Source organism: Amphibalanus amphitrite, unplaced genomic scaffold, assembly GCF_019059575.1.
Source record: "Amphibalanus amphitrite isolate SeventyFive unplaced genomic scaffold, NRLGWU_Aamphi_draft 000924F_arrow, whole genome shotgun sequence".
In the NCBI taxonomy this organism is placed as follows: Eukaryota; Metazoa; Arthropoda; class Thecostraca; order Balanomorpha; family Balanidae; genus Amphibalanus; species Amphibalanus amphitrite.
Window position 1 is genome coordinate 58,227 of NW_024882418.1, and position 13,878 is coordinate 72,104.

A 13,878-nucleotide genomic window follows, 5' to 3' on the forward strand; every position below is an offset into this window, starting at 1 on the left:
TATCAGTTTTCATCCCGTCTCCTGGGTGGCTCCAGCCTCCATCTATTTGCTTCTCGCTTCGTCACAATGCTCTTGCATTTTGATTTTGGCATTTGATTCGCTGGCTTTCTTGTTGCTTCATGTTTCACAAGGCTGCATTACTTATCAAAACGGGTAATTCAAGGCTCAAAGCAATTTGAGGTCACATAGCTCGTCGCTAGGTAATATGACGGTCAACAATATCCATAATAACCACTCTATAACCCGGATAGGCTTAACCTAAACATTTTTCAGCCATTTTTGCATTATTGTCTGAACAATTCATGAATAATTCTTTCAAGAAACTAATGACTTGTTGGACTTACCCAGATACCAAATCTCGAAACAAGTACATCTTGAAATGATTGCAATGTTGAAAATGTTAATACTTTCAGCATAAAAGTTCTAGCTATGCATGTGCAAAGCGATGGCTGATCCCTAAAAGCAATTCAAGTTATTTATCAATAATTATTTCTTTTAAAAATTGCAAGAAACTGTCAGCACACCATACGCAATTTGCAACACAACATCGAAAACTGTTGCAGAAGTTTTTGTTTACTCCGTTGCCATGGAGACGAAGCCCCACAAAACTACGCTCCCGGATCGAAAGTACAATTCTATTGACGCCGCATGTCCAGGCTTTATGAAAAGTAGTAGTTTGTAAAATTGTACTTTGAAAACTACAAATGTACAAACTACAATCGGATTGTAGAATCTTTATGAAAAAGGACACTGGGGGGGTGTTTGAACACCCCCCTTGTGGTTTTTCGCGAATATCTCAAAAACGGCGGCGCGGAGCGCCGCCGTTTTTGGTACACCTTATCATACATCAATTCTACACATGTTGTCAAAATTTCAGACCAAGGTCATTCAAGGTCAGGTCACCAGGTCACTTGAAGTGACCTCAACTCATAAAAACTTTCAATGTTTGTCATAGCTACACCGAGTGACCGATCGCTTTGAAACTTTCAGCGATTGCTAAGAGCAATAGCATGTACAAAATGTATATATCAGAATTTTGATATCTATGACCTAAGGTCAGGTCAATTTTGCGACCTCCCCATTATAAGTCAATGGGAGAAAATTGAAATGCGCCTCTTTTGGACGAAAGACATTATAAACACTCCCAAACACCGCATTACAAGTGATTTAGACACACTGAACATGAAAATGGTGTCCGTGACCCTTGTTTATGCCCTGAGGTCATCTTAGGTCACGAATGGTATATCTAACAGTTTTTCGCAAGTAACTTTTGATAGAGGCATGCTAGAGCGATGAAAACGCCTTAGATGTGTTCAGCTCGACGATACGGATCGACTGATATGCAACATGACCCTTTCCGGTCAGGTCATGACCTTGACCTGAGGTCAAATTTTCAAGTTGACCTTTCAAGGTCAAGTTATAGTTCATTCGATGCGTCTTGACGAGAGGAACACGATGCCGGTAAAAGTAAGCTCGTACAAGGCTTGGGTCAAAAGTTATTGCAGAAAAACTGTTTTCGAAAAAATCGGTTATTTTTGCAGTTTTTGCCCCCTGCAGGCAAAACCGTTGACGTTAGGTCAAATCTGAGAGAATTACTCAGAAAGGGCGTTGATAGGGCTATCGAATGCGCTTTTCCGCGGCGCTGTAGCTCTATTGGTTCCCGAGGTATGCGTTGGCTTCTTGGAAATTTTCGACATTCGACCTAGAAATCGGCGAAATTTTGCCTTCAATGACCTCTGGTGACCTGACCTTTGACCTGACCAAAAAATTGACCGAAGTGATTTCGTCATTATTTTTGACACTCTTTCGAACGCCGCCTTCCGCGTATCGCTACGTGGCCCAGGAGCCGAGTTACAAGGGGGGGGGTGTTCAAACACCCCCCCCCCAGCAGGGCGTGGAAATCCAGGACCCCCAGCCGGGCGCGGGATAAGGCAAAGAACGATATTGTATGTCTGTCCGTGAAAACTGAAAGATATAACTAGTAAGCACATTTAAGTACAGAACGATATTGTATGTCACGGACGGACGGACCGACAGACGAGACAGACGAAACAGACAAATGTAAAATATTGGGGGACACGTCCCCCGTCCCTCCCCCCTCCCACCGGTGGCGGAGCCCATGGATGTGACAGGCGAGACGGACGGACGGACGGACGGACGGACGGACGGACAGACGGACGGACGGACGGACAGACGGACGGACGGACAGACGGACAGACGGACAGACGGACAGACGGACAATTGTCGTCAGTCATCATTAACGGTCTAGTTTAAAACTCACCTTCAACGGGTGTGGCGCCCTCCGGAGGCAGGAGTTGTGCGGTGTAGCACGCCTGTCGCGTCATTGAGGTGACTTTGTCCTAATGCATTGCCATTCTCGCCGGCGTGACCCACGACGAGAGCCAGGTCACCCCAAACCTGAAAGTAATACACAAAATGAATTAGCAACTTTTTCAGGCCAAGATTCTAGTACTTTTGTAAAACGTAGAGAAATAAAATTACTAAACATACCTAAACATATATTGATCAATCGACACATTGAACATTTGATGAAGTTACAGTTAACAACCACAGTAGGTACTTAACTGATTTCTCAATTTGCCCTTGAGAACAAACTGAGAGGGTCAATTTGAGCTTCTGGAATCACTAATCAGAATGCCACGTATTGACACAAACAGCTAAGTGAGTGACGTGCATACTGCATACAGACAGCAGCAAATCAATTTCATCAACTGCTACATCGAAACATTATCAAGTCAACTTACCCTCAAAGTTATTCGGAAATGGGTCCAGCACTAGTCAGTCATCACCACACCGAACGCACCAGCACACTCGCACCTATCTCACTGTTTCAAGCGCCAGAAGATCACTTGCAAGCGCCAGAAGTCTCCGTGGCTCCGGAGCAGACACAAAAATGAAAATGGCGGAAACGGAAGGCTCACGAGCCGCACGTGGACGCTATCGTAAAATAATGAGCATATGGGTGCAGAACTATCATGTCTAGGGTATTTTAATTCCTTGTCATAAAATAACACCATCCTCATCGAAACACACTTTACCAAGGATGCATATTTACACCATGATGAGGGTTGAATTATCAGCTGACAAATCAGAGTGCAAATTTATGTTATCAGATGGGTATTCTTATCCCACTTGAAGAAAATACACTAAAGTAGTAATTTTACCATCCATCAATTAGAGGGGTAAACATCTTAAAAGTTAGAATTGCACCATGAGTGTTAAACTGGATTGAATTAACCCCCAAGAATACGCTCATGATAGAGTACATTCGCACCGGAGCATTATTTTATTCCCCATATACGTCGAACAAGGGTATAAATATTCTTGATTTCGGTGTAATGGCGGTGTATAATAATCAAATTCAAATTACCAAGGTGTACTTTTCTTTCAGTGTAACGGTCGCTCCATGTTGAAGATAGGACCTTGTACAAGGCCCATTTTCAAATGAAGGGAACGAATTTCTTCAACACCAAGAGGCCGCGGGGGTTGCAACCTAGATAAATAGTGGTTTCTGAACCTCGCCGCAAACTTGGCTATCTCAACTCAAACCCCATGTTAACCCGGCAGGCGGTGGGCCTACCAGCCACCTTCCACGCGGTGGGGGGGGGGGCACTTTTTTGCCCCCCCCCCCCCGTATCTCCGAAACTACTGGACGGATCCGGAAAATTCAAACGGCGTTCGATAGCCCTGTCAAATTTGTCGAAGGAAACCAAATTTCATTGACCTCGGGGTCACCGATGACGTCACAGGTCAGGTCAAAGATAAAATGTTTCACCGTTCACAGGGCTTCTAGTGAAAGCGCTATAACACCGAGTAAAACGCATTTTGTCGAAAATCAGCGATAGGGCGTCAGTTGTCTAGTACATATGTTGCTATTAGAGGTCACTGGTCATACCAGGTCAGGTCACAGGTCAGGTCACCAAAGGTCACCAAGGGTCACCACATGAGCCCAACTTTACTAAGGTTATGTGATGCATGTTTTATGGCCAGTTTTTCATTTCCAACTCAATGGTGTTGGTTATAAGACCATCAGGTACGGTTTAGGTCACTTTCTGGTGGAGGTCAGGTCAAGGTCAGGTCAAAAAAGGTCAAATTTCAAAGTTGATATTTTTGCATAAAATGGTATTGATTCGATGCAGCTCGTCACGGGGAGTCTAATGGTGGTCTTTGTTTTGCGCTACGAGGTCTAGAATTGCTAAAAATTGAGTTTGAAAATTTGACGTCATCAATTTTGAACAGTTTTTTCGCTATAACTTGGCCAAAAAAAGAGGTATCGATCTCAAATTTGGTATGTAGATAGAAGGCGGTAGGGACTATCACATATATTCCGTTTTTTTCGAAATTCAAAAAACTTTTTGGATTTTTTGGCTATTATATTCAAAAAAATCTATTTTTTAATTTTTGGGGGTCAAAATCCAAAAAATTCGAAAAACCGAAATAGCAGTTTTGTAGCCCTTTTGATTCCACACCTTTTATGTCAAAAACATTTTTCTGTATCTCTAAAGCTGTAGGCCTGACAGCTCTTCCCGCGAAACCTTTTTTTGGGTCGAAAATGGCAAAAATGACGTCACTCTTACGTCATTAGCGGCCAACCTATCATCGCCTTTGGAAAAATTTTTGGTCACCATGTGCGCTAGCTACTCCCGGGAGGGTACTGAAAGTTTGGTGACGATCGGCGCAGCGGTTCTCGAGATATATCGAAAAAAGTAAAGGGGGGGCAAAAAAATGCCCCCCCACCGCCTGGAAGGTTAAAGGTGGGATAGTCCTGTGGATGCACCCATCGGCACGCGCTGTTTCATGCTTATCAATTTGACTGTTAGTGAGTTGGTACTAATGGTATGACACATACGAGCATCCGTCTTGGTTTTGTGACCGTTCCGCTTCCGTCAGACCTGCCCTTCCTGACTGAAAAGTCACAGAGTTGGCACTTGACAGTCACATCCGGGCTGGACGTTATCGGTCATCGATAAGCACCTGTCCTATCGACGCTCACGCTTTCACGAAACTACGCTGCATCATGATGCAGTACTCCCGGAAGATGTTAAAGGGACTATCCCACCTTCTAAAATGTTGTTAAAACCAGTTAAATTGTGCCCGACTTTATAGATTGGATGACCAGGAACACGGTTCAGGCATTTATTTTTCATTAAACATCTTAGGCTTCTTATATTCCAAACACAAACTTTCAAATATGTGACGTCACAGCCCAAAATTACCTCCTTCCCCAGGCCACATTACTGCCATAAAGCTGATTCTTTTTACTCTGTAGGCACCAAAACAAAGTTCAGACCAAGTTTTAACCCTCGCCCTGGCAGGGCATTTTTCATAACACGGCCTGGCAGGGGGGGGGGTCGATGCGACCCCCCCCCCTCGCGATTGGCTCCTATAGCACCTAGAAACACCAAATTTGGTAGGTAGGTGGGCCCCCTGGAGTTCTCGCCCCTGTGCAAATTTGGTTGCTCTAGGTCAATATTTAGGGGGGTTTTGGGGGGTATAAATGTAAAAATTTCGCTAAAAACAGGTCAACAGTTTTTCGCTTATAACTTTTGATCTAATTAAGATAGAGCAAAAAGAAAAGCACCAGTAAACTCAGCACGTCAAGGCGCGTCGAATGATATACTTTTTAGCTTGCTTAAGTGTACTTAAAGTTTTTCTTAAATTTTAAGTAAACTTAAATTAATAAATTAAGTTCAAGTTAGCCAAATTGCATCATATCGCATATCATTCGATTCTGCTGATCACGAGGAACACAATGATACCATTTTTTAAGCTCTAGCGTCATTATGTGCCAAGTTATTGGCAAAAACGTCATTTGACCTCAGTTGACCTCATTTGACCTGACCCATGGATAAGTACACCAAACAAAGAAGCACCAAGTGACCTGCTGTTAAGTACTGTGGTTTCAAAGCACAAAAGTGATAGAACGAAGCGGATATCTCCAGTATTTTCCGAATTTAGTATTTTCCCATAGGCTTAACATTACGACGTAATGACCTCTAACTGACCTCAGGTCAGTGACCTCAAAAAACCCGGAATATATGTTATACAACTCGGTGAACTTAGCACATCCTGAAAGTTTGAAGGAAATCAGTCGAAAACTGTGAGTTGGACAGGTGCAAAAAGAAAATTGAAATTTGACCATGACCTTGTACCGGTTTTTCTGACCTGGTGACCTGACCCAAGGTCACCCGGACCTGAAATTTTCAGGTCATATGTAGAAAGGTTGCCCCATAGGCTGTGCCAAATTTGGCGGCGCTGCGCGCCGCCGTTTTTGCGCTATCTTCGAAAAACCTTAGGGGGGGTCGCATCGACCCCCCCCCCCCTGCCAGGGCGAGGGTTAAACGATTTTTCAACGAACAAACCCATTTAAATCAGAATGACTAAACGAGGTGACGTCACACTAACGGTCGCTCCATGTTGAAGATAGGGCCTTGCACAAGGCCCATTTTCAAATGAAGGGAACGAATTTCTTCAACACCAAGAGGCCGCGGGGGTTGCAACCTAGATAGATAGTGGTTTCTGAACCTCGCCGCAAACTTGGCTATCTCAACTCAAACCCCATGTTAAAGGTGGGATAGTCCCTTTAACCCGCGCCCCACTGGGGGGGGGCTATTTATAGCCCCCCCTCCCGTTTTTCTGCAATAACTTCCAAACCGCTTGACGAATCGACGCCAAACTTTCAGTACCTTCGGCTGCATCAATTTGACACCTTGTGTCAAAATTTGAACTTCGTAGCTACCATAGGTCGGCCGGAAATGACGTCAGAGTGACGTCATGTTCGTCCGATTTCGACGCAAAACATTGAACCACGGCAATCGCTCCCAAGAGCTCAGTTTTTAAGCTAGATCCAATTTCTTTGCATGAAAGAACTCAGAATTGACCGCGCTATCAAACTGCTATCTCGGATTTTCAAAATTTTGAAAATTTCGAAAATTTTATATAATAATATTCAAAATTTATATTTTTATATTTTTTTCAAAAAGTTTTTGACTTTTCGAAAAAACCGGAATATATGTGACAGAACGCTTGATTATGACTAACTCTAGCAAGTTTTAGCTAAATATCTTCAAAAATGGCCAAGTTATACGCATTATTGCAAAAAATTCACAATTATTAATTTTTCAAATCAATTTTTCAGTACGTATTTGGCATCGTACACCAATATAAATGGCACCATCGTGTTCCTGAGCTCAAACTGCATCCAATAGACACCTTTTTTGTTGAAAAATTTCAACTTCAAAATTTGACCTTTTTTGACCTGAAAGTGACCTGACCTAAGCTAATTTCGACTCAAAATGACCTTGAATGACACAGACGACATCAAATTCGAAATCTATGGCCTAAATGGACCATAAAACATGTGTCACGTGACCGACGCATGATGTAATATTTTCGTGACCTGTGATGACCTGACCCTGACCTGAAAATCAAAGTACAAGTTTGGTACCCTCAAGGTATCTAGAGCATCTGTTCACGAGTGTGGAAACCAAAAATGAGCCTGATCTGACTTGTAAGACGGCGGCCAGAGCCCAAAATGTGAACAAGCCAAAGTGCTAATAATTTTTACTTTGACCTGACCTGTGACGTCATCGGTGACCTCGAGGTCAATGAAATTAGGTTTCGCTCGACAGTTTTTCCGGGGCTATCAGACGCCGTTTGAATTTTGACGATCGGCCCAGTAGTTTCGGAGTTAGGAGGGGGGGCTATGAATAGCCCCCCCCCCCCCAGTAGGGCGTGTTATACACAGACCCCAGTGGGGCGCGGGTTAATCATGGCTATGACGCGTCGAGTAAATAGATACCGCCTGACTGCATCTCAGGATTGTGGCGCACCTGGGGCTGGACCGAACTGAATTCAACCAGCACATACCTACCATATACCATATAAGTACCATAGGTAAATTGTTGTGATACGGTAGGAGCCGATGGTAATACATCGGTTTGACTCACAACCATGTTGAAGTCTGCTGCGATCCGTAGCAGCATAGCAGGCCGTTAGTAACAGTAAATGGAGTGGGCTTTTCCATATTTGCTTATTATTCCATTAAACTGCATGAGATGCCAATTTTCGCGTGACAAAGGCGCTATATCAGACTCATCCCTCCCGGAAGCGTTCGCAGTGAGCTCCCGGCCCCGCTCGGCGTTGGGTATAATACCGATTGTTGTAGTTGAGTGCGCTGGCGTGTGCTCCGACACCCCCACCGCCGCACAAAAGGTTTTGCCACCGTGCCGCGGCATGTCACGCGTGCGGCCCGCCTTTGTCATGCCGATCGCGGCGCCCCGATGACGCGCCGGCGGTGCCGGCACGCGCCGTCGTCACCCCGTATCGCCGTGCTGGCAGTGCTGGTGCGTCACCGACCGGCGACATCGCTGCGAGCTATTCGAGCGGACCTGTCGGCTCGACAGAGTGCACTGCAAAGGTCAAATTCGCCGTGACAGCTAGCTGGTGGGGTGAGGATGACGTCAGGACAGACCTAGAATGTACGACCTCTGGGTTAACCCTATTCCTGGCGGGGGGGGGGGCTCAGGAGCCCCCCCCCCCCCCTGAGGTTTTTTGGTTACCTATATCTCCCAAACGCTTTGAGCTAGGAAGTTCAAATTTTCTGACTTTTTCTAAAAGGCTTTTACGCAACATTTCTGAAAATTTTGAGTTGATCTGATCTCAGGTCAGGTCACCAGAGGCGGTTTGGTGACCCTACCTCAGAAAAGTTTGCAATCACGCCAGAGCTAGAGTTTTTGACCGATCAATTTCTTCTCTTCAGGCTTTAGTTAGGGTACCAGTATGTGCACTTTGTATATCTCAGAATTTTCATATCTGTGACCTGAGGTCAGGCCAGACTCGTGACCTTTACATTGCAAGCCTATGGGAAAATATTGAAACGCCTCCTGCTTCGTGTAAACGAGTCAAAACCACCCAGTTCTTTCAGTATTACGGAAGATTATCTCATCGGTGATGATCCTGGTGCCGCTAATTGACCGGGGTACCGGCAAAGGTCATCTGAGGTCATGTGACGTCATAAATCGTTTTTCTGTCAATAAATCACGACATGATGGTGCTAAAGACTTGTAAGTGGTACCAAACTGCTCGCCTGGTCAAGGCGCGTCGTTTGGTATGCAGCATGACCATACCCCACAACCTCATTGATGAATGACCTGACCTTGACTTCAGGTCAAATTTTAAATTGACCTGTGAAGGTCATCACATACTTATTTCGCATCGCCTCGGCGAGAGCAACAAAAAATGTATTGGTTTTATGTCTCTATGTTTCTTAGTTTAAAAGTTATATAGGTAACTAATTCCAAAACATTTTATCGTTGATGACCTCTGGTGACCTCAATATTGACCTGACCTGAAAATGTTTTATGTAAAAGTTGTAGATCTTTAAACGACCTATCAAACGCCGTTCGCCGTTTGTCGTTGCGATGTGTAGTTTTTGAGATCTGAAGGGGGGGCCGAATCGCCCCCCCCCCGCCAGTTTCTTGTCCCGGTGGAGCCCGCCAGGAATAGGGTTAAACCAAAGCTGCATTTATCCTACCCGCAAACGGAGAAGGAGGTGTCACAGCACATATCTAATATGGTGGGGTGGGGGTCATGGGGATTACTTTAGGGATGCACTGAGCTTTTTGTGCTGTGTTTTGAACTGAATTTTGAAGTGGCGTCTGGATTTCCTTTTCCAGCAGATAACATGTACGGCACGGGCGGTTCGAGCTGGAGCACCTCCACGGGCGGCAGCTCCAGCTCCAGCAGCTCCAGCTCCAGCTCCAGCGGCGGCGGCAGCATCAGCAACTCGGCCATCAGCCAGTCGCAGGCCGGGGGACGGGTGGAGATGCAGTGCGGCGGCGTCGGCGACCGGGTCTGGTTCAGGGAAGGTGAGACTCGGTGGGGTATCGGGTGCCGACCATGCCGGGTCTGGTGCAGAGACTCAGTGGGGTGTCGGGTGCCGGGCCTGGTTCAGGGAAGGTGAGACTCAGTCAGGGCCTAGTACAGAAACTAAATGGGGTATCCATGGGGACAGGATCCGGTACAGATTCAAATGAGATCCCGGTGAAAGGAAGGTAAGAACAGCCGAGGAACTACGGGGTCTGGTAAAGGCAAGGGCTGACCAAAAGTGGCTCATTCTTTGCGGGGAATGCGAGTTGGGATGATTATAACTGTAAAAAAGATATGAAACGAGGGTGGCTGATGACCATTATGTACTTATTTCGGATCAATTTGTTATTCATATCTCTACTGCCTTTGCTCCTGCCCGCTCACAGTGGTCGTGTCTGACAGGTCTTTCGCCCCTGTTTCAGACGGCGGCGGTCGCCGGGAGCTGGCTCGGAACGGTCAGCTCGGCTCGGCACCCGCCCGGTACCGTCTGCAGTCCTCCGCCGGCTACGACACTCTCACGGTCAGTTGCGTTTCTATGTGGAGTCACGTCATTTCGGTGTGCGGCGATTTACGCTCATGGTAGTGACCGGACGTTCTTAGGCTCAGGTGGCGGTCTCGTGGTAGCCTTCTTGCATGGTGAGTGGTGGTCATTGGTGAGTGGCGTCCTTTTTGTCAGTAATGTTATGCAGCTCGAGTGACGTCTTTTTTAGTGTCGTCCTTTCGGTAGGAGACGTCTTTTGGTGATTGGCGTTCTTAGGGTAAATTACGTTTTTGGTGAACTGAATAATATGATTTATTTTACGTAGAGCGACGCTGTTACAGATGCTTACGTTTTTGGTGAACTGAATAACATAATTTCTTTTGCGTAGAACGACGCTCTTAAGGACCCTCCCACCTTCAAAAAAGTTAATGAATTGGCATGAAAGTGATGTCGCTCGGTTCAGAAAGAGCAAAAACGAATATCTACCAAATTTCATCGAAAAATATTCACCGGTTTTCAAGATATTATACTTTTACTTTTGTTTACTTTTTGGGATCTTCGCTGTTCCTAGCGACTTTATTTGAAAGTGCGGCATTTGTTGCGCGCAAAGCAGCATATACCACCGCGTGCTACAAAACGTTTTAGTCAAACATTTAACGGACGTTCGAAAGCCTGATGACGTCATCAGATTCCCGTAATGGTTAAGAGATAGGGACCACGCTGGTCCCACCCTGCAAGTAAAGGGAAGAAATTTCTTGAACACCATAAAGCTGCGGGGGTTGCGACCAGGATAAATGGTGGTTTCTGAGCCTGGCCGCAAACTTGGCTATCTCAACTCAAAACTAATGTTAAGGTGGGAGGGTCCCTTTAAAGATACGACACGCATCTACTTCCACCGATTGACGTCCGTTCTTCAACGGAAAGTGTTTTTATCTATAATATTACGCTCTTTTGACGGAAGACTTACCTTATGATAACTGACGCTCTTTTGGTGAGTGGTTATTTTCGTGAGTGACGTTTTTCCAGTGAGTGCCGTCTTTTTTAATGAGTGCCGTCAATCTTTTAATCTGGGTGATTTTCTTACAGCGAGCGCCGTTTTTTGCCCCCACCACCAGCAGCCTAAAGATCTTCCGTGTGACTTGTCAATGTTAGAAATGCCACAATTGAGGTACGAATGTAGCGCTGCGCCAAACAGTTAATATTTGACGTCGCGGGTGACTTTGCCCTCAGATCAACCCCACGGAAACTTCCGACACCGGGAAGTTCATTTGTGAGACGAGAAGCAGCAATGGACTGACATCGACACACACTTATACGGTACGTAGGGGAGAGCGGGGCCAGTTGAACCACTTTTTATATATTGACATGCACAGCGAGATCTAGTTGTCATATCGAAAAATGCACAATGCCATGAAAAAATATGCTCTTTTGGCCTTATTTCAAGATATGTAAAATTATGTTTCAAACATATTTTGCTGCCAAACGCATGCTTATAAAACAGCTCTACGCCCGTTTCAAATGACCCCGATGCGAGGGTCAATTGAACCAGCCCATGGGGTCAATTGCACCTATCCTTAACAATGGGATGTTTTCCTCTTTAAGGCCACTTTCTTAAGGAGATATTTTGTCCAGTTTACTTTTCCAAATGCTACATTCAATAGGTCGTTGGAAAGCTAAAAGTGCAAAGTTCCTCATAATAGGTGACATAAAGTACATAGACTATGGTAAAATGGGCGGATGAGAAAAATGAGAAATATCTCAGGCTATAGGATGCTTTCAAGCAAAAGGCTGGAGAAAAAGGGGTCAAAAATTGAGCTCTATTAAACTACTATTTTAGTTTAAAAGCTCATTTCAAAGGTGGACTATTTCCTTTAATGTTTACAGCCCCTGAACAATAACCATTGCAAAGGTCACCGGGGTCCAGTGAAACGGCCTGTGGCCCTGTTTCAACTGACCCTCAGAGAAGCGTTTCAATTGACCCCATCCGCTCCCGCCATCTCGCACGCGCCGTAAAGCACATGTCAAACGAGCTGGAGGGACGGCATCATGCTGAATGAAGGGCCAAATAAGGTGTAATTCCGGAGCCAGGAGTTCTTCTTTCAGCAAACAAAGGTATATGAGATATCACAAAATATTCATAAGAACGATTTCTCCCAAACGCCCCTCAAAAACACAAAAACAAGTGTCAAATCAAAATTACCGTCCGTTTGCCGCCCAAACGCCGTTTACAAAGGAAGTGGTCAAGCGCGGATGCGCAGTGGTGTCGGCAACGCCATATGTTGCATACTGTTGAAAATAAAGCCATGTTTCATCTGACCCCGTGTTTCAACTGGCCCCGCTCTCCCCTATTACCCAGCAACTGATCAGTCAAAAGAGAAACCGGCAAAAGAGCTGCCGCAGAGCGACGGCAGATTTATGCACACACACAGTACGGTACCTATATAACGATACGCCGACTCTCATTTTATCGGAAATCCACATAGCAAACAAATATCAATTTTACCTATACGAAAGCATGGCTATTACCTAGATCTTATTTATGGTAATGAAGTTTTTTTTAAAGCATCTATAGTTATATTTGAATATTTTTTTGTACGACACATAAACAGCGCCTGTAGAAGTTGATTACCGCTGAGTTGACGGTTGTATTCTGTGCCGCTGCAGCTGACCATTGGCAGCGGAGGCAGCGGAGGCGGCGGTAATGGCGCCGCGGGGCCGCGGACGACCACCGGCGCCGCCGCCGGCCTCATGGGGGCCATGATGCTGCTGCTGTAGCTCCGGCGCCCCAGCTGCTGCAGGACGCCCCCGACGGACGCCCTGCTCATGGGCTGTGTGCCAGCGATCTGGCGTCACTATCTGCCCGGATGGGTCGGCGCCTGTTTTGGTTGGCATTAGGAGTGTCTTGGCGTGGCTGCTTGTTGGCGTGACTCTTTCACGGATTCCCAGTCCTGTATCTTGTTTGGAGTGTCGCTGCTGCCTTGTTCGGAGGCCGTTGCTGTTGATGTGGGACGACTAGTCGGATGTTTGATAGTGCATAAAAAAATAGATGAGGTTTATTGAACGGATGTGCCGTCTAGCTTTAGGCTGTTCCGGTGTACGCGACTAAGGGAAAGGATAAACTATTGGATGTTTTTTAGAGAAGGGATGCTTTAACTGAGATCATCTGGGTAAATATTGTTATTGGTTCTTGGCATTCGCACCCCATCCTTGAGCCATTGGTGTACAGGGTATCTGCTATGGAGGTGTGTGAGGCATTCCACAGCCATTTAACGGCGAATGTTGAACATTCGTTACGAGAAGACGCGTTGTTGCATTATTACTAAGTTTTGCCTTGTACTTATATTACGGCCTACATATAACGACGCCATGAATAATGCGAAAAGGCATGAGACAATGTTAGGCAGGGTTCGGCATCTATCTCCTTAGCGATTTAAAAACGTTGTGATGGTTGTGACTTTTTGAATACATGTGTTTTCGATGCATTTGAGGTGTATTTGTTTGCTTGG

At 45.6% G+C, this 13,878-nt stretch overlaps 1 protein-coding gene across 3 annotated transcripts in view; it reads left to right on the plus strand.

The window, feature by feature from the left end:
- LOC122368112 (putative lysozyme-like protein) overlaps positions 1-13,854 on the plus strand; it is a 47,955-nt gene extending 34,101 nt beyond the window's left edge. For 2 of the 3 annotated variants that reach the window (XM_043341759.1, XM_043341761.1), the window contains exons 2-5: positions 9,699-9,890; positions 10,314-10,411; positions 11,603-11,689; positions 13,037-13,854. In XM_043341759.1, coding sequence (XP_043197694.1) covers positions 9,699-9,890; positions 10,314-10,411; positions 11,603-11,689; positions 13,037-13,147 — 488 coding nt within the window. In that variant the 3' untranslated portion in view covers positions 13,148-13,854. The remainder of the gene's footprint in view (positions 1-9,698; positions 9,891-10,313; positions 10,412-11,602; positions 11,690-13,036) is intronic. The other variant, XM_043341760.1, reaches the window with a different exon arrangement.
- Positions 13,855-13,878: the final 24 nt, after the last annotated feature.